The sequence below is a fragment of the Rhinichthys klamathensis genome, unplaced genomic scaffold (assembly GCF_029890125.1).
Source record: "Rhinichthys klamathensis goyatoka isolate OS25496 unplaced genomic scaffold, OSU_Roscu_1.1 h1tg000654l_1, whole genome shotgun sequence".
Lineage (NCBI taxonomy): Eukaryota > Metazoa > Chordata > Actinopteri > Cypriniformes > Leuciscidae > Rhinichthys > Rhinichthys klamathensis.
Genome location: NW_026607098.1, coordinates 259,079 through 279,053, shown reverse-complemented (window position 1 = coordinate 279,053; position 19,975 = coordinate 259,079). Strand labels below are relative to the sequence as shown.

The 19,975-nt window shown below is 40.5% G+C and overlaps 2 protein-coding genes and 1 long non-coding RNA gene across 4 annotated transcripts; 2 read left to right on the top strand and 1 right to left on the bottom strand.

The window, feature by feature from the left end:
• Positions 1–1,416: 1,416 nt before the first annotated feature.
• Positions 1,417–9,732, bottom strand: LOC130076470 (uncharacterized). 2 transcript variants are annotated; one of them, XR_008805652.1, is made up of 3 exons: positions 9,643–9,732; positions 7,090–7,315; positions 1,417–1,617 (listed from the first exon to the last, which is right to left on the bottom strand). It is a non-coding gene; the product is annotated as an uncharacterized LOC130076470 (long non-coding RNA). The 2 variants fall into 2 exon arrangements; XR_008805653.1 differs by lacking the exon at positions 1,417–1,617 and adding an exon at positions 3,522–3,656.
• On the top strand, positions 8,711–13,965 carry obi1 (ORC ubiquitin ligase 1). The gene is made up of 6 exons (XM_056241549.1): positions 8,711–8,903; positions 9,674–9,809; positions 9,949–10,040; positions 11,639–11,860; positions 12,453–12,541; positions 12,703–13,965. The coding sequence occupies exons 1-6, from the start codon at positions 8,832–8,834 to the stop codon at positions 13,769–13,771; spliced, it is 1,680 nt and encodes a 559-aa protein (XP_056097524.1). The 5' UTR covers positions 8,711–8,831; the 3' UTR covers positions 13,772–13,965.
• A 1,316-nt stretch (positions 13,966–15,281) lies between these two features.
• pou4f1 (POU class 4 homeobox 1) lies at positions 15,282–17,897 on the top strand. The gene is made up of 2 exons (XM_056241551.1): positions 15,282–15,737; positions 16,058–17,897. The coding sequence occupies exons 1-2, from the start codon at positions 15,615–15,617 to the stop codon at positions 17,036–17,038; spliced, it is 1,104 nt and encodes a 367-aa protein (XP_056097526.1). The 5' UTR covers positions 15,282–15,614; the 3' UTR covers positions 17,039–17,897.
• The last annotated feature ends 2,078 nt before the right edge of the window (positions 17,898–19,975 follow it).

Below are 19,975 nucleotides of genomic sequence, written 5' to 3'. Positions count from 1 at the left end.
GGGTCTGAATTTACTTGATGAGGTAAAAAGTTCCTGAGCTCAGCAGCATGAGGCTGACGGTCCCCTGAGGGCGGCTGAGAAACCGTATCTGCCCTGTAGGAGCTTCCCCTTTGGTAAGCACTTCTTATCACGAGGCCATCACGGCTGGCCGATAGCGCTGGGTAATATCCAGTAACAGCAGTCTTATGTGAGATCCAATACACGGATCAATCCTCAGGCCAGAGAGCTCTCATTATCCTCCACAGGCTTTCTTATCCGCGGAGACCGCGCAAAACACCAATATCATACACATAAACCTTCTTATCTAGGAGAATAATGACAGTTTGGTGTGTTCTTAGCCGTTTAGGTCTTATTAAAGACATCAGGACACATATACATGTTTACTGCAGGGCCTCAAAAATATAGTCGAGAAGGTATCATCACAATGCGACGAGTTCTCCGCCAACTGCACACCGCTCCCTTATGGGCGACTTTACAATGCAGTAGTGCAGTAAATGTGTGTGTTGGAGCCTGATGATGGGAAGACACAAGAGATTGAGATAAGAAAAAAAGAGGCAAGAAAACAGGGATATGAGAAAGATAGACAGGAAGGGAGAAAGACAGAGACATTGGGAGCGATGGGACTCTGAAACCCCAGCTCCATTCCTTTGGGGACGCCTATATACTGGCGCACATTCCCCCATGTGACCAAAGAAAGGAAAAAAAAAAAACTCACACTCGTCTCCACAAGAGCGACTCATTCTAATTCACACTAAACAAGCAGGTAAAAAAACAAATACTCAGCGAAGGCACGGTAATAATGCAAAGATCCTGAATGACTGACGCGACAGACACCCGAAGAAAATTGGAAAACTTTTAATACACAACTGTCATTGAATGCTTTATCGGACCAAACAAAATATTTAGAGCTCCAGAAGATATTTGCATAATTTTCCTTTATACAGAAGTCTGTTTGAAGGAAATGCACTTTACTCATAAAGCATGCAAATTTAATTTTGCAGAGCAATAATAATACATATATAAAAGGCCAATTGGATGTATTAATTTGCCAGAAATGACTCTCAATAACCATATTTAAATATATCTGAAATGATTCCAGTCAAAGCACTCATGTTTGCATGAATGGCCTCTTACATTCTGTGGCCTTAAATGTTACTGTTCCTTTATTAAAAGTCAATGGATTTCAATGGATTTTAAAAACTACACTTCACATTGTATGCGTGTCCTCGGACTTTAAAGAAACATAAGACAGCCTCCATACAAACATAAGACAGCTTCACAGTTTGAAATAACAGAAAAGTAGATGAGTAATTATCCACAATTAGAACAATACCATCCAGTACAAACAGACGATTCCCAGGACTGCTAAACTACGAGCCGGGCGGCTGCTGTCCAGTAAAACCAGCTTGTGTTTCTTACCTCCAGTGAGGAGCTGGTATCTAGAGGGGAAGGTCAGGACCTCTCGGCGGATCTCATTTGGCTCCAGCAGGACGGAGCGGCGCAGCGAGCGGGAGGGAGTAAATCAGGGACAGAGAAGCAGGGTAAAGAGGAGCTCCATGCTGGGGCGAGAGACGACTGCTCGAGCCGGGCCGGGTGGACGGCTTCTTTTGCCTCTCCCTGAATGAAAGCAATCCCTGAGACTGAATGGGTAATGAGATCCCGGCTCCTGAGATTTTAGCTTTCTTAATCATGTTCATAATTAATTCAAGAACATTGATAATTTCATTACATTCTTTTTGTCTTATCAATAAATGATGTGCCTGCACTTTTGGTCTTGTGTACCGGAGAGAGAGAGAGAGAAAGAGAGAGAGTGAAAGAGAGAGAGAAGGGGAGATGCTGAGAGTAATACAGTACTATAGGCAAGATGAGATGAATACGATACAAACAGCGAAGTGGTAATTATAATCTTTGACCAGGCCACCAGCAGCACAATATGAAGTCAAGTGGGCACTAATAATTAATAAGGCCTTTTGCTCAGAGTGTGTTTGATTACAAGACGCGTGTTTTGCATGTCTACGCACATGCCGTGAGGCCACAATTAGAAGTGACTTTAAAAATGAGCACTTTTTAATTTCGGAGGTTGGTGCATGTCAATTATGCTCATGTTAATTAACACCAAGATTTTAGGTTACAGTTTATATTGGAAAATGTATATTCAGTGTCTAATGGTTAGTGATGTGACTAACCATTTTTTATTTTTCATCAACGTTAATCACTTTTTTTTTTGCCTAGTTCATTTAAACAGCCCTGCGGTAAAACAAATTAACTTAATTAATTGAAAAACTGCATAATAATAAAATACGCATAATAATAATAAAAAACGAAATAAAGTATTAAACAAATAGACAATGTAAAATAAATCCAGTTTTTTTTTATTTAAATTTCAAATATTTTATCAAAAATCTCTTTTTTCACACGCTGAATTCAAAAGATCACATGCTGGACTCATAAAGATGTCGCCTTGAATCCAATATTGCAAAAATATATAAAAAAAGTGATATAAAAAGAAAGATTATAAGACAGAGCTTTCTGTCTCTGCAAAAGTTAATGAGGTTCTATGCATTTTTAATGGATCATTGTGACAAATTCCACGAGCCAACCACCTCTGTTTAAAGCATGAGAATACGTTATGCTCTTTTATCGACTTTTTCTAAAAAATCTATGACAGTATATGTCCTACAAATAAATGAAATGAGGATTTTATAACTCAGGTTGAACCAGTGATGATTATGTTACTGCTTTGTTTACATTTACAAATAAGCTTGACTTGAGCAAGTAAAGGAGATTGAGGCAGAAAGCGCGAGTACAGTAATTTGATGGATGTGACTGACCCCGTTTATTGGGCAGTGAATGATAAGCCTCAGTGGGCGGGTTAATCTGATAACAAGCACAGCAGAAATATCTCGTAAGGAACTAAACGCAATCACTCAGAGGCTGGTCAGCGCTCAGACCGGGTGACTATGATTGATACACGGACACACCATCCGTTCCTCGACAGGAACAAAACCGGCGACACATTACGCTGATATCAGCGCTGTAACACAACAGCATTAGGCCTGTGATGCAAAGAAACCAGCTGTAATGCAGGTGGACGTAAAATATCCGAGATGAAAATGTATTTATAGTCTTATTTACACGCCCTAATAAAAAGAACACAATTTATGGAGGTCATTTTGAAGGCACTTGATATAAGATGCCCACATGATGTTTTTTGCATTCTTCACCCGCACACATTTTAATCACATTTTCTGTGATCTATGCGTGCCACTCTCATCTGTGCCGTGACGTTTGCGTTTGCCCTTCCCAGAACAGATTGCCACAGTGGATGTAATGATGGCCCTGCCCAGCTGTGCTTCAGAGGGCCAGTGGATGATAGTATTTCCATAATAATCCACCCTCGGCTCCCAGGGGCCCCTTGAGAGAGGTACGGATGGAGGAAGAGGGGTGTAGCGGAGCCCAGGACTGTCGGGGCTGAGTGGAGCCTCATCTGTGGTGTGAAGGGGGGGGGGGGGGGGGGGGGGGGGGGGCACGAGCGAGTCGTGTGGCTCAACCAGCCTGTAGGCAATGCAATAAAACCAGCGCACGCTGCTCCTCTCTGCACCGCGACGCATGGCCCACCACTAAAACTGCACCCGCGGAGGAGAATAAATTTGAGGCTGGAGAGAGAGAAAGAGAGAGGAAGGGGGTGGTGGGAAACAGCTAGAGAACAGACTTTGCTACTAACAATTAGGGTGGCATCCCACGCTCTCCATTAGAGAAGTGTTTTTATGCATGCATTCATTTTGTGCCTGGTCTTTGAATTAGAAAATGCATTCTTGTGTTTAGTCTACGCTTAACTTTTGGTTTATGAGGGCATGCGCCATATTGGTCGCGGTCACTGTTTCTGTTTTTTTTCCTTATTTTTATATGTGTCTAAGTTAAAAATAGATCCACTTTTGTCATGGAACCCTGCAGACCAATGTCAGTTTGTAAAAAAAGATCTAATCAGATGAATCTGAGGGCAGGACAAGCATCTTAAGAGAGCTCTAAGTCTACACTATACCGCTTAAAAGTTTCAGGACAGTAAGATTTGTAATTTTTTAAAGGAAATTATTACTTTTATTCAGCGAGTGACAGTAAGACGTTTATAATGTTATTAAATCTTTCTATTTCAAATGCTCTTTTGAACTTCCTGTTCATCTAAAAATGCTGAAACAAAAATGTATCAGTTTCTAAACCTGTTTTTAACATTTAATAATAATCAGGAATGTTTCTTGAGCAGCAGCAGCATATTAGTATGATTTCTGAAGGATCATGTGACACTGAAGACTGGAGTAATGATGCTGAAAATTTAGATTTGCATCACATTACATTTTTATATGCAACTTTTTTACTATATTTTTTATCAAAGAAATGCATTGGTGAGCATAAGAGACCTCTTTCAAATACATTTCTCTTTTGAACAGTAGTCAATATTTGTTGTAAAGTCAGTAATTTATTCAATACTTACAGAGCCCCTAGGACATGGTGGTGAAAAAAAAAAGATATAATAAGTCAATGCTTTTGTGTTCTCTCACAAATGTTTTGTGTTTCCCCCGATAAACTTTGCGTTTGCTCGCAAAACCTTTTGAGTTCTTTGCGGGCGAACGCAAAGTTTCTCAGGGGAACGCAAAACTTTTGCGACAGAGCCCAAAAGCATAGACAAATAATTGTTCCTACATCTCATGTTTTTTTTTCCACCATTTCTATTTAGGGGCTACGTAAATATTAACCTGATCTCACAGGAAAACGTAACTGTGTTACTTGGTGGGAATTTCCCATGAATTTGTACGATGTGAATCGTACACAAATGTACGACTATTAGAAAAAAGTAGGAATGAAGGATCACCCCTAAACCTAGCCATCACTGGGGCGTAAGCAGATCGTACAAACATGTACGAACGAGATCGTATGCCTTCATACGCATAGCCCCCAATTCAGCAAAACGTAAAATAATTACAAATTGCCACGAGATGTTGTCAACACTGGCTTCAAGCCATCAACAAACAGAACTGCAGAAATAATGCCTGTTTCCAAACACGTTTCCCATCTGTCATTGGTTGAACAAACAACTGGCCCCACCCCTGGTCAGGATAACAAACAGAGCAAAGTTTTTAAAGAGGAATCATCCCACAGAATACTTATTTATAGTTCTTTCTGGCCCGGTTTCACAGCAGGGCTCATGTTAAGCCAGGATTAGGCCTTAGTTTAATTAGGGCATTTAAGTAGCTTTTATAAACGTGCCGTAGAAAAAAAACATTCCTTGTGTGCATCTTGAGAGACAAAATGGCACTGACATATTTTAAGATTTGCCAATGCAGGTTGACTTCCAGTTAAAACAGCTCAAACATGCATTTTAGTCTGAGACTAGGCTTAAACCTTGTCTGTGAAACTGGGGGTCTGTGTTTTAAGCTGGAGTGGTTTAACAAAAACGAGTTACACAAATAATCTTTACGCAGGAACACATCTGGTTTGAACGTCTCCAAAGATGTTTTACTCCTCCTTTGCAAGCTTTAAGCACAGTTTCTGACACATAATGGATAATTCCAGATGCCGTGAGGCTTCAATACATGATACAAAATGTAAAGAACCGGATGCCGCTCCGACTTTTAAAGGGCAGGGTTGCGAAAGGGCAACGAAAGGTGCCTGAGCTGTGGAGGGGGCGTCAGCTGCGGCTCGACTGTGGCTTAGGAAAGAGCCCCATGGACAGCAGGGGCCCCTCATCTCCATGACACACTCTCTCGCACCGCAGCGATCGCGGTCAGGGGCCACGCTAATCAATACACGGAGCCTGCAGGAGTGCGGGGGAAATGTCTTAATGTCCTCAAGATGTGCGCGACTCATTCTGGTTTGCCAGCGACGCAAAAACCACTGGCATGACGTTGGGGTGTGTGTGTGTGTGTGGGGAGGGGGGACAGAGAAAGAGGGATAGAGGGCAGGCTAATTAATGTAAGCATTTGCCAGTGATTAAGCTTTAAACAGAAAGGTCAGCTGAGCAGCGGAGCAAGGCCTGTCCCAGCGCCTTGCTCTTAGGGCAGTCTAAACCTTTCCAGCTTAAATGGTAAAGATGCCATTTCATGATGGGGGAGCATGGGACACATGTAGGCCTGACACACGGGTCATTGGCTCGCCACCCTCCATTACCCGGCCAAGGCAAATGTGCCGATCTGTGTCATTTAAGGAATGAAAAATAAGGCCTCCGACAAGATCAATAGATCCTGCGGTTCTCAACCGGCTGTGATTAATTGACTGTCACCAATTAATGGGGGAAAGATTACAAACCATTGTCTGAAGCATATGTGGGCAAAATACAATCTTTAGAGTATCTGAACTGTTCCAATAATATGATCTGAACTAGATTTTTACATGTGCAATTGGAAATAAATATTTTCAAACTAATTTCACAAGACTTCTCTACCTCTCATTTGTCTTTCAAACACATAGTTATGCATCAAATACACTGACCATAATCAATACGCATCATGTTGCAACTGTGCCTGGTTGTATAAATCATCAGAACTTTGGGAATAATTATAATATAACATAATATACACTATTGTTCAAAAGCTAAAGAGGTCAGTAAGATTATTTAAAAAAAAGATATTAACACTTTTATTCAGTAAGGATGCATTAAATATTTAAATTGTTTCAAATAAATGCTGTTCTTTCGAGCTTTCTATTCATCAAAGCATCCTAAAAAAATGTATCATCTGTTTTTAATGTTGACAATAATAAGTGCAGTTTCTTGAGCAGCAAATCAGAATATTAGAATGATTTCTGAAGGATCATGTGACACTGAAGACTGGAGTAATGATGCTGAAAATGCAGTTTTGATCACAGGAATAAATTACATTTTAAAATATATTACAATAGAAAGAAGTTATTTTAAATTGTAATAATGTTTACAATATTACTGGTTTCACTGTATTATTGATCAAATAAATGCAACCTTGGAGAGCATAAAAGACTTCCAAAAACTTCTTTTTTTTTTTAAATGCACCGACCCCAAACATTTGAACAGTAGTGTATAATATAATAAATTAGTCCTCAGCAAATCAAATCAACCCATACCTCTCTATTAACAACGTCATCTCCGGATGGGCCTTTTTGCAGACTTATGTGTCATCCAACTGCTCTGGATGAATCATTTCACTGGAGACTTGTGGTGAAATGGACATCTCTTGTTGACACAGCTCTTGTTCCACTTACGAACGATGAAGTGAGTAGCAAGCGATTTTTGTGTGTATTTCTGAGATGCTGATCCCACTGACAGGAGAGACAAAAGGGGGAGGTGGTTCTGTAAAAATAAGAAAACAAGGCAAATTTATGTTATTATGTAAGAGCGTGCTCAGCAGTTTGGTCTTTGCTTACAAATGTGTGCAAACTCTCTCTCCACGAATGTTTCGACATGCAGATGTCTAAATCTGAGTTGCAGACCTACTGGCGTACAGTTTGACTACTCATAGTCTAGACAAAGTAAAGTCTCCTTGGGCTGTGTTGACATGACAGACCTGCAACAAATGACAGTAGTGTAGTCGCAGCACCAATAGTCCGCTTGATGCAATCAATGTACAACATTGTTTTGCATCAGTTCGATGCTAATGAAGTTATCTCACAAGCGCTCAGCCACTGGGTCTGTCATTATGGGATAATAAAGCCATCATTTGGCGATGACCAATGAATTATGAGATCGAATAAAAATGAAGTAAAACGGTTTACACTGTTGTAATAAAACTCTTGAAACAAAGAGCCGGAAGAAAGAACAGGAGGGACAGAGAAGCATTTTGATTAGTAAAAAAAATGATTGGCTTTTATTTGCTATTAAGCAAATAAAATATATATTTTTTTTTTATCTAATAGTGATTCATTGTGAAAATACCAAGTGTTAATGCCCTTAAGAGCAACCTGATCACTCAGACATCAGGCTGTGATTTAAGATTTAAGATGCAATTTATTCAAGTAGGCTACATTTGTTCAGGCCATATACATAAAATGTATTCCTCCCAAACATGACTACTTTAACAATTATGTTTTGCCTATGCTACACTGACAAAGTTGGTCTACCTGCAGCAATAATCACCTTAGCCTACCATAAAAGACCAGAAATAAAGAATTTTTCAGACTGTCTATAATAAGTGAAGTTTATATTACTGCACAACAACCATCTTATTAACTACTAATAATCTTTTTATCATTATAAATGTGTTTAGGTTAATTTTTAGGTGCGTTCACACCATTTCGTAATTACCGTAATTACGAGATCGAGATTCCAACTTGTAAAAAGCGTTCACGTCCGCGTAGAACTCGTAATTACAGCTTGTAAACTGGAAATTTTCTGAGAGCTCCTACCACTTGACCACTGCATATTCATTTAGGTGTTGATATTGCCATTGAAACGCATAATCCACAGTCCGAGCCGCCGAGGACGTGAACAGCTCTGAGTAGAACGTCACGTGTTGTCATCTCGAAACTACCGTAATTACGACATGGCGTGAACGCAGCATTGTTTGTTGCTGAACGGTAACTGAAGGAAAACATCAAGATTCTTTTTTAGCAGTGAATGAATGTGATATACTAGATACGGAGGAATTAGTGGAGAGACCATAAATTCTATAAATACAAAACTTTGCTTTATAAAAGGCAAGCATTAATAACCGCAATCGTTTACACAGTGAGAAAGTACAGCAGTCTGAGGCAGACGCGTTTCGCTGTAGTTTAGTACTCGGCGCTTGCCGTAGTCGCGTGTGCTGCTCTTACTTTGTTTCTGTTGGAGGGAGTTTTGGATCATGTTTCTAATCTCTGAGGACTAAATCATGGCGCAAAGTTTTCAAAACGTCACTCTTTCATTGACTTTACCGATATCCTGCCAGATTTGCCTCGGAAAGGTAACACTTTAATACACTTAGTATAAATACGGCAGGAGTTGAACACAAAGTTATGCAGTGCGCGCGTGTAGCCTACTTCATGTTTGTTGATAGTTGACGCATCTCGGTCTTTAAATTAAAACCACGTTAATGTAATATGCAGTTATTTTATAATCTATCAGTGAAGATACTGTGTAAAAATACGTGCATGTAAAGATAATAACGTTTCTGTAACTCAAAACAGCGAGTTTTTTTTTTATTACAATAGAGAGCACCAAGAGTCCCTTCTGATTTAGTTTTCTCCCAAAACACAAATTAACAAAAACGACCATTCCAGCCCTCACCTGAACACTGTGCTCTGCTGTTAATGAATCCCTGAAAGAAGCACAGAGGGTGATGTCAGATAAAATGGACCAGATAAGCAGGAATGTTAAAGGGATAACGTTAGTTCACCCAAAAAATTAAAATTCTGTCATCATTTAACGTTAGTCACCCTCAAGTTGCTCCAAACCTGTATTAATTGATGGGCACCATTGACTTATATTCCATTGAGTATTTGTTTCCCATACTATGGAGGTCAATGGGGCCCATCAACTGTTTGATTCCCCATACTCTTCAAAATATCATCTTTTGTGTTCAGCAGAAGAAAGGAATCCATACAGGTTTGGTACAACTTGAGGGTGAGTAAATGATGACAGAATTTAAATTTTAGGGTGAACTATCCCTTAAATGTTAACAACAGTCATGATGTTGCATTTACCTTTTGGTCTGCTCTTAACTACGCCTCAAAGGTGCGTCAGCCGGTCATTTGTTGCAACAACCATGTGTTCTGCTCCAACTGTATCAAAGTTTGGCTGGAGAAGAGCAGTCAATGTCCCACCTGTCGAGTGGCCATCACCCCAGAAAACCCCTGCAGAGAAATCATTGGTAATAATGAGACCTCACAATCATATCTTGTTATCTTTTCAATGTAAGCTATGGAACATTGTTTGTTTTAGGCAAGATGAGTGTGATTAAATATCTATCTCTCTTTCTTTCTCTTCTGTGTGTGTGTTTATGCTCACAGGAGCCACAACTGACAGTGAATCCAATGAGAGCTCTTCTGTGAAGAGACGCCTCCGAAAGACTCGAGGGGAGCTGCTTTTGCGAGAATATGAGGTATTTTTGCTCAAAGACCCAATGAAATGGTTTGATTAATACAAATTTCTTTCCTGTATTGAAATTTCGTAGAGTGGAGTTTCCCTCCGAAATCTGTGCAGAAAACTGCTAAGCTTCTAGACTCTAAATTGGATTTCATGTGATCTTCAACACGTTTTAATACACTGCCCTGCCAAAAATGTCGCTGTTTGGATTTAAATGCTTAAGAGTCTATGATTGGATCATTGTTGCAGTGAATATTAGGTTTCTAGCATGTTAGTGTTTGGCAACCGCACCTTTAACCCTATTTGATGGAGTGTGTAGCTTTTCATTTCTTAAGCAAACCTGTAGGAAGACACATCATGGCCATATTCCAGGATGACAATGCAATGCACCTCTTGATGGAAATAACATCACAACATTTATTTCCATCATTTTTTGTCAAGATGTTTAATGTCAATGCAAAAGTCTCCTCCAGCACATCCCAAAGACTCTCAATGAGTTTCAGATCTGGACTCAGAGGAGCCGATTCATATGTGAAAATGATTCTTCATGCTCCTCCCAACCATTCTCTCACAGTTTGATCCTGATGAATCTTGACATTGTCATCCTGGAATATGGCTATGATGTGTCTTCCTGCATGTTTGTTTAAGAAATGAAAAGCTACACAAGAATGGTTGCCAAACACTAACATGCTAGAAACATAATGATCACTGATCCAATCATAGACTCTTAAAGGAACACTCCGACTTTTTGGGACTTTAGCCTATTCACCTTATCCCCCAGAGTTAGATAAGTCCATACATACCTTTTTCTTCTCCGTGCATGCTATAAGTCTGTTTGACGCACCCACCGCTAGCCTAGCTTAGCACAAAGACTGGATGTAAATGGTTGCAGCTAGCATACTAATCCAAATAAGTGACAAAATAACGGAAACATTTTCCTATTTACATGTTGTGATTTGTATAGTCACAGAGTGTACAAAAAACAAAGTCACATGAGACACAGACATATTTTAACCGTATAAATACTGGGAACTATATTCTCTGAAGGCGAAGCACTGCTACTTGGGCGGAGTGATAACCGCAGCACCTGAGACGCGCTCTCTCTGCTCCTCACCACGGCTCATCTCAGGTGCTGCGGTTATCACTCCGCCCAAGTAGCAGTGCTTCGCCTTCAGAGAATATAGTTCCCAGTATTTATACGGTTAAAATATGTCTGTGTCTCATGTGACTTTGTTTTTTGTACACTCTGTGACTATACAAATCACAACATGTAAATAGGAAAATGTTTGCGTTATTTTGTCACTTATTTGGATTAGTATGCTAGCTGCAACCATTAACATCCAGTCTTTGTGCTAAGCTAGGCTAGCGGTGGGTGCGTCAAACAGACTTATAGCACGCACGGAGATGAAAAAGGTATGTATGGACTTATCTAACTCTGGGGGATAAGGTGAATAGGCTAAAGTCCCAAAAAGTCGGAGTGTTCCTTTAAGCATTTGACTATTTAAATCCAAACAGCAACTTTTTTTTGGCCGGGCAGTGTAAAATATGCCTGTAAAAAAAAATTGACCTAGCTATGCAACGAAAGCCAGAGCTTATGAATCATCTGTCTTACAGGATGAAATCGAAACCCTCTTGAAAGAGAACGAGGACTTGAAAAGCAAAAACCTGAGCCTTGAGATGCAACTTAAGACCGCTCTGGAACCGAGCACGGTCTTGGTTCCTCAGAGCGAAAGCAGTACTGTTGACCCGAGCGCTCTGGAGGTGTCGGCCAATAAGCTGAGAGCTGCCAATGACCTCTACAGGAATGTCAAACAGGACCTCGAAAAGCTGAAGGAAGTATGAATGGGATTGTAAAAAAAAATCAAATAAAAAACTAGACACTGGCCAAAAAAAGCGCAAAACTAGAAATATCGCTCCATAATTTAGCCATTTTGAGATAATCTGCATTAACTGTGTTTTAATTTATTGTGATTGTGATTTAAACTAAAGTTGTAGTGTTATTTTCATAAATCATCTCTTGTTAGTGGATAATAATTTTGTTTTCAAATATTTTGTTGAAAATTCTGAGGAAACATGTCAAATGATTTTTTTTTTTTAATGTGAGAAATTGTCTCATTTGCTATCATCTAACTATTTTATACATATTTTTGGCATTATTTGGGCTACTTTCTAAACATCAGCATTGGTATCAGTTGTTGGAAACCCCTTATCATTCATATCATATTACAGTAAAGAGATATGGTTTGGTGCTTAGTCCACATCTAGAGCATATATATATATGTATATAGTCCCAGCTTTTCTCTATATTCTAGATGAATTTTCACTGACTGTTGGAAATATGGGAAAGGGTGTTATTTGTCTTCTGTGCTTAAAAAAAAAAAAGGAAAAAAAGCAACTATTCTGAAAGAAACATGCTTCTTTCCCTCAGGCTAACAAAACTCTGCGGTCCCAAAATTTTGACCTAATCCAGGAAAATATGCACTTGAAAGCAGAAGTGGACAGCAGATCTCCTCAAAAGTAAGCACAATGTTCATTATACAATGTTGGTGAAGTGTACTGACTTGCATTTAGAGTTAGATTAAACATTGACAACAACAAATAAAATATTCATGTTTTATATTTCTGGATATTTACACATTAGTAACTCAGATCTTGGTTTGTCTGTGTTTTACATTGAGGTTTGGCCGGTATACGGTTGCAGCTCTCGAGGCTAAAATTCATCAGTATGAGCGGGACGTGGCCCAGCTGAAAAGAGCTCTGGAGCGCAGCGATAAATACATCGAAGAGCTTGAAGCCCAGAACCAGAGGGATGACCCTCAGCCTGAAGAAGGTGTATGTTCAAACGCTGCCTCTGGAGGGACTCAAAACGGAGGGATTGAAAGGATTGCCCTGATGCGAAGGAGCCTGAGTGAAATGGAGGAAACTTCTGTTTGTACAGACCTGGACCGAAAGTGTTCAGAGCTTCCCAACAACCACGGGCACCTCCTGACTACATCTGATGCGTGTTTTCTAGGAGGGACCTTGAGTCCACAGAAGGATGGACTCAAAGAAGTTACCGTTCCCTCTACGCCCTCCTCGGCTCTCAGATCTCTGAGCTTGAAGAGTCCTGTGGTGTGTAGTGACCGAAAGTTGGGTCTCAAACCTCTCACTTACCTGAGAAGACTGAGTTTTGATGATTGCCAGGGCCCAGCCAGCTCATCCTCAATCAACCAAAGCCCAGGATCCTTCCAAGGCAACAAAGGGGCTCCTTTCAGTCAGAAGACCGCTGTGAATTCAGACAGAGAGGTCTTGTGTGGAGGCTGGATGGACTGCGGACCTGAGCTGCCCCATCTGGAGGAAAACAGAGAGAAGTTGGAGCCGTCCGAGGACCCTACGGGAAACAGTGAGGCTTGTATGGATGCAGCGTACCTGGACAAGATCTCTGAGCTGGACTCTATGATGGCTGAGGGTGAGAGCTCCAACAGTCAGGTCTCTCACCTTCCCCTGACATCATCCTCATCCTCACGCTCTCCAGACTTTGATGCCACCCAAATACCAGAACTGGATTTCTGTAGCAACCTCTTGGCTGATCCTGGAACAGCAGGAGAGCACCAAACCACATCTTTGACACAGGAGACCACCCATTGTGATGTTGAGGTCAGTGACAGAGCTGGAGATACGGTGGAAAATCCCGGCCAGCCCACCAAACGCAAGTGTCCCACAGGATCGTCCGTCTCCAGCCCCTCCAAACTCTCCAAACTAAAGTAGAAGCAGAAATATTTGAAGTATTTTACAGCATGATCTTCCAGCATGAATTCAATGACTTTTCAGGAGAACAACAAGATTGAACTGCCTTTCTGTTCCATCAGGGCTTTTTATTACACATTTGCCTCACTGTTCATTATGATGACAGCAGTGAGCGCTGGATCATGTTACTGTATGATATAAAAACCATTTCAGTATCCAGTAAGGTGTTACCATTACACTTTTCTCTTGAAATTAAAAATATTTTTCAATTTCACTTTTTGTGGTTGTACAGAATTACCTGGTATTCTGAATAAAGCTGTATTTAAACTGTGAGAACAATAAATGCTATTCGTGCATACAGTTTGAAAGTCATTTTCTGTTTTTCAGATATTTTCGTAAATGTTTTTGTACCTGGGTGTTATCTAAATAAAAAAAACTTTTGTATGCCTATCATTTATAGTTTCATTTTCACATGTTCAAGACCTTTGATTTAGTGTTATGACAACAACAGTAAACGTCGTCATTTTAGTAATAGTGCACGCAAACACATTGTGTTTCTGTGTTCAGTGCTGAATTATTTCATGTGTCAGCACCGGAATACTAAACAAATCCATTTACTACCCACCTCCTTCACAGTCTTTTAAAGAATTAATTAATGCTAGTGAATTAACACTTCATTAGCTCCAACTAAAAGCGCTGGGCGATTAAAAATTCATGCAGTGATTAGAGTTTAGTGAAATATACATGATGGTTAAAGTTGCGTAATCAATCAAGGCAATGCCACCATGACGCGTTAACGTGAAGGAAATTTAAATATTCAAATACAATATATATCTAAAATATATACAGATTATATTTTGATGTCTGCGAATTTCTGTTGACGTCATTTGTAATGTATGAATATTTATGTCTAAAATGTCTAAAACGATTTTCGTTATATATTATGCAATTATGAATTCGTTTTTCTTTTTCCCCTTTATCTTATCTGATATATAGAGTTGCTTAATGAATCAACGCGCTGCAACCATAAACATGAGCTAAATTAAAATATTCACGTTTGCTAATTCTCCTGAGACTGAAATAAACGAATAGCTACGGAATCAACAATGCTTCAATTTTATTGATGCATTTTATTTTTGCAAACGATTAATAAAAATAAAATGAAATTAATTATGCAGTTAAACTATATATTTCATGTTTCCATTTTGCTTTTATTTCATTCATTAAAATAAATATGCTTATCATAAACATTTTAATATTATTAAAAAACACAATTATGCCAAATTTAAAAGTGTCTGATTAGATTGGATGTATTTTATTTTTTACGTAATAAGCTTTGAACAATTTTTTTATTTTTTTATTCAGACATTTACACAGACAGCCCTCATTTGCATATCGAATGTTGGCGCTTGCACTGTTACCGTTTAAACTAAAGCAACAAACAACATTCTAAATGAGCGAAGGCTGCACGCATGCGCGCGGAATCCACAGGTATGGAAGCCCCCCTCTCCGTCATTAGGCCGATTTACAGTTCGAGGAGGACAAGAGACGAGAAGAGGCGCGATGAGATGAGAGGAGAGGAGGAGAAGAGAGTCAATCGCGCTCGTCTCGCGAGAATAGGCGAGGCTGCCGGACGAGATGTGAGGGACTCAGGTGTAAGAGCGCTCCTCATCCACACACAGCAGAGCCAAACAGAGACGCACACACACACACACACACTGCGGGCATCTTCTCTGTACCATCAGCAGCCGAGCGCTACCGCATCCGCCCGACGCCAGAAGAGGAGGCGGGAGGACCTGGCCTCTCTCGCTTTGGGTTTTATCCTCCTTTCGTGCACTTTATCTAAACTGGATCTAGCGCAAACATGATGTCCATGAACAGCAAACAGGCGCATTTCGCCATGCATCCCAGCTTACCTGAGCACAAGTACACATCTCTGCACTCGAGCTCGGAGGCGATCAGGAGAGCCTGTCTGCAGACTCCACAGGTAAACGAGCTCCAAACTTCTGCTTTTCTCCTGCGTTCTCCTCTGCGCGCGAGGAGGAGCGCTGGAGGCGCATATTCTGCCTTAATGTTTTTTTCATGTATTCCACAGCAATCATCCGCACGCCTGTGATCTTTTCTGAAGGCATGCTCACTGAAGGCTCAGGCTTCAGCCTTTTTTGTATTAATTTTTATGACTGGAAGCCTCTTAAAAGGAATATTCTCTCTGTGTTATGTGTTGACACTATTCCCCAGCTGACATCTCCACTTTCTTTCTGTTTCTCTGTTTTTCTCGCTCTCTCTCTCTCTCTCCGACTCCTCCAGCTACAAAGCAACATATTCGCCAGTCTGGATGAGACGCTCCTGGCCCGCGCCGAAGCTCTGGCGGCCGTGGACATGGCCGTGTCCCAGGGTAAGAGTCACCCGTTCAAGCCCGACGCCACGTACCACACGATGAACACCGTGCCATGCTCGTCCACCTCCACCGTGCCACTCGCCCACCACCACCACCACCACCATCACCACCACCACCAGAACCTGGAGCCGCCCGACCTCATGGAGCACATCAGCTCTCCGTCGCTCGCGCTGATGCCCAGCGGTCACGAAGGGGCCGGTGGTGGAGGCGGAGGAGGAGGCGGCGGGGGCCTGATCTCCTCGTCGGCCCACCCGCACTCACACATGCACGGGCTCACCCACCTGTCCCACCAGGCAGCTATGAACATGAACTCGCCGCTCACTCACCACGGACTCTTACCGGGCCACCACGGCGGTGCGCACCAGGGCGCGCCGGGACTCATCAACAACGGACTGCCCTCCATCAACGACTCGGACACGGACCCTAGGGAGCTGGAGGCGTTCGCGGAGCGCTTTAAACAGCGGAGGATCAAACTCGGGGTGACTCAGGCGGACGTGGGGGGCGCGCTGGCCAACCTGAAGATCCCAGGCGTGGGCTCCCTGAGCCAAAGTACCATTTGTCGCTTCGAGTCTCTAACTCTGTCGCACAACAACATGATCGCGCTCAAACCCATCCTCCAGGCGTGGCTGGAGGAGGCCGAGGGCGCCCAGCGCGAGAAAATGAGCAAACCCGACATTTTCAACGGCAGCGAGAAGAAGCGCAAGCGGACCTCCATAGCGGCCCCGGAGAAGCGATCTCTGGAGGCGTATTTCGCGGTCCAGCCTCGGCCGTCCTCGGAGAAAATCGCGGCTATAGCTGAGAAATTGGACCTCAAAAAGAACGTGGTGCGAGTATGGTTTTGCAACCAAAGACAAAAACAGAAGAGGTTGAAATTTTCCGCGGCTCACTGATGGACTACTTCTGTAGGGAAACAAACAACAAAACAAAACGGACTTTTGGGGACCAAGGAAAAGCGCTTTGGCTCAAACGCGTGTGCTCATGATTAGTACCGTTTGATTTTCACAACTCATGTTTCTTTTCACTGTATTGGTGAATGTGAAGTATGCAAATAACAGGTAATCCAGACGAACTACTTTTCTGCGGTTCAACTCTACATTTGTTTTTGTTGCCCCGATGACGTTTGTTCTGAATGACGAAAAATAGCCATTGATGGATTACCTCATAGTTTAATTCTATCCTATTTATGTATTTATTTATGTATTTATTTATGTTCAGCATATTTGTGTACTTATTCATTCGTAACAGGGAACTGCTATATTTTTGATTATTAAATGTGTTAAAAGCAGATCCCCTTTTCACAGTCTTGCTGATGAACTAATGTGATCATTCAAAGGTCTGCTCTGATGAATACACAACTGAACAGGAAAAGAAAAGTATACAGAGTCCCTTTTAAATAAAGGTGGCAACCACCGCTCGTATTTGTTGAAATTGCACTGAAATCTACTGTTATTTAGATTGGTTAGATATATTCTAATGCTTTTGTGTATATATATAAATATACGTACAAATGACACTTGCTCACCGTGCAAAACTGAATTCCCAGTTTATTTTTTTTTATTACTTATTATTATTTAGTCTGTTTATTATTGTTTTGGAAAATCAGAATTCTTCCTCTGCGGATATTAGTTAACTCGCATGATAAAGATGATTATATTTACAAAGCAAAATTGTCCTGAAATATAATTTCGTTGGTTTGTATACTTTGGTTTGCAGTGCAAACATTCTATGCATTGAAGAAAAAAAAAAGAATTACCAAGCACTACATAGAGTATCTACTGGTAGACCTTTGTGGATGGTGTGAGTCACTGTTTAATGCCTGTTTTCACATAAAGACACAACGTTGTTTGTCGTGTTAATTGTTCCTGAGAAAAAAAAAAAAAAGGTTGTAATGATTTTATTTTGTGCACACGTATGTTTACAAACAGCGGCCACGTGCGCATCACTCTGTCATACCTGTGCACCTGTCCAACAGTCTGCTGTCTCTCCATCTTCTCATCCACACTTCTCTCATTCTGTAAGCCAAATCCAGCTGCAGGGCTCCAGTCCCGGCGATCTTCTAAATAAACGATGGAAAATCAAAGTGGTGGCTGTCATTGGGGTGTATCTTATTCTATAGACATACACACTCAGACATATTTAGCTAATGTATGATTGTTTATATTTTGCCTACACATAAATGAGAAATGGGAAAAAATATTAATGTTTATTAGGATTGGACATGATCAGAGATATACATATACTCACAGTTATAGATACAGCACAATTACATTTAAAATACAAAATGTGCAAAAATGTGGACTTAAAAGTTTTATGCCATAATTAAAACGTGAAAGATAATTAACATGCAATGGCGCAAAAAAAAAAAAATCAACTAAATATTAACCAAACCCTTGCTCCAATAGCATTTCTTTCTTTCTTTCTTTCTTTCTTTCTTTCTTTCTTTCTTTCTTTCTTTCTTTCTTTCTTTCTTTCTTTCTTTCTTTCTTTCTTTCTTTCTTTCTTTCTTTCTTTCTATCAGCACAAATCTTTGATATACAGTCATTACTCCAGAAACATGCATTATTTATACATTTTTATTGCTCTTCATTTCCATGATCTGGATTTATCAGACTGCATTCCGTTAGACCAGTGAAAATAGTTTTTTTTAAACCACGAAATTCGCGTTTTTACTGACGAGGCGAGAAAATGTCTTCAATTTAACATAATAAATTGCAGACAAAATTGTAAATACATAAAATACAAAATGGTCTAATGAATAATTATAATAGGCTAATAATAATAATAATAATAATACTTTTTAATAAATGTCGCACGATTTCGGCAATTATTCTCCTTTAGCATTACATTTGAATAGGCCTATACCCTTACTACGGTTTATTAAATAATTCATGCCCTGTGGTTTGGAAAATTAATAAACGGAATACAACAAGACACTAATTAAAAAGCTCGGTAATTGTTATCGGCGCCCTAATGGGGTGTTAGTGTGTCAAACAAATGGAATTTTGGCCATGCACGTGTCGTCTAAATGAGGTAACATGAGCATTACATTAGATTTCCCTCTGAATAGAATTCTGCGATTCGATATCTGCTTATAATAGCAGCCGAAAACTCTTGGTATTATTTCCTCGAAACAGACCTGAAGGCTGTAGCTGAGATGATGGGGTTTTACCCTGCCGAACTGATAATAAACATTTCATGAAGCCTGAGAGAAGGCCGTCTCCAAACAGTCTCACCAAAGAAACGCGTCTAATTTCAAAAGTTTGTTTATTCATTAAAAAAAAAAAATGACACTGCACATCTTTCTCGCTGTAATATTGAAGAGAAATTCAGGGGGGAAGGGGAGGGGAGCTTTACATTTTGCTGCCTTTTAAAAAAGATATGTTATATGTAGGTGATGCAATATTAATCGCGCTTTGCTGATATAAAATGCAATATTTTCAGACAGCTATCGGGGTTTTTCAGGGAAGCACTTGATGAAAGCAGGTCGCAGCTGCAGTGCTGCTGCTGCTGGAGAAAGAAACATTTATTGCTCCTATTTGGCTTTTGGCAACGAACAGAAGAACGCAGTGAGTATATGGACATTTTCTTTGGGAAAGGATGATTTGACTGGCACTGAAAGTCTCCCAATCTACTCGTGCTTTTGGATCGTTTTGCAATTCGACGCTCTCTTGGCGCGACAGCATATTAAGTGAGAGAAATATTCATTTTCAGCTTTTCTGGCATCCAGCACTGCGCACACTTCAGATCCAGTATTTTTGTCTTCTATTTTATATAGAAAATTTCTACAAACGAATCTTTCCAAGAAAATATTCTCTCTAATTGTATTG

What these genes read in the sequence shown, in the direction of transcription:
- obi1 (XM_056241549.1), top strand. Translation starts at nt 8,832, where the DNA reads ATGGCGCAAAGTTTTCAAAACGTCACTCTTTCATTGACTTTACCGATA. An exon ending in GCCAGATTTGCCTCGGAAAG is followed by an intron (nt 8,904 to 9,673) that starts GTAACACTTTAA and finishes TACGCCTCAAAG; the next exon opens with GTGCGTCAGCCGGTCATTTG. An exon ending in GACAGCAGATCTCCTCAAAA is followed by an intron (nt 12,542 to 12,702) that starts GTAAGCACAATG and finishes TTTTACATTGAG; the next exon opens with GTTTGGCCGGTATACGGTTG.
- pou4f1 (XM_056241551.1), top strand. Translation starts at nt 15,615, where the DNA reads ATGATGTCCATGAACAGCAAACAGGCGCATTTCGCCATGCATCCCAGC. An exon ending in CCTGTCTGCAGACTCCACAG is followed by an intron (nt 15,738 to 16,057) that starts GTAAACGAGCTC and finishes CGACTCCTCCAG; the next exon opens with CTACAAAGCAACATATTCGC.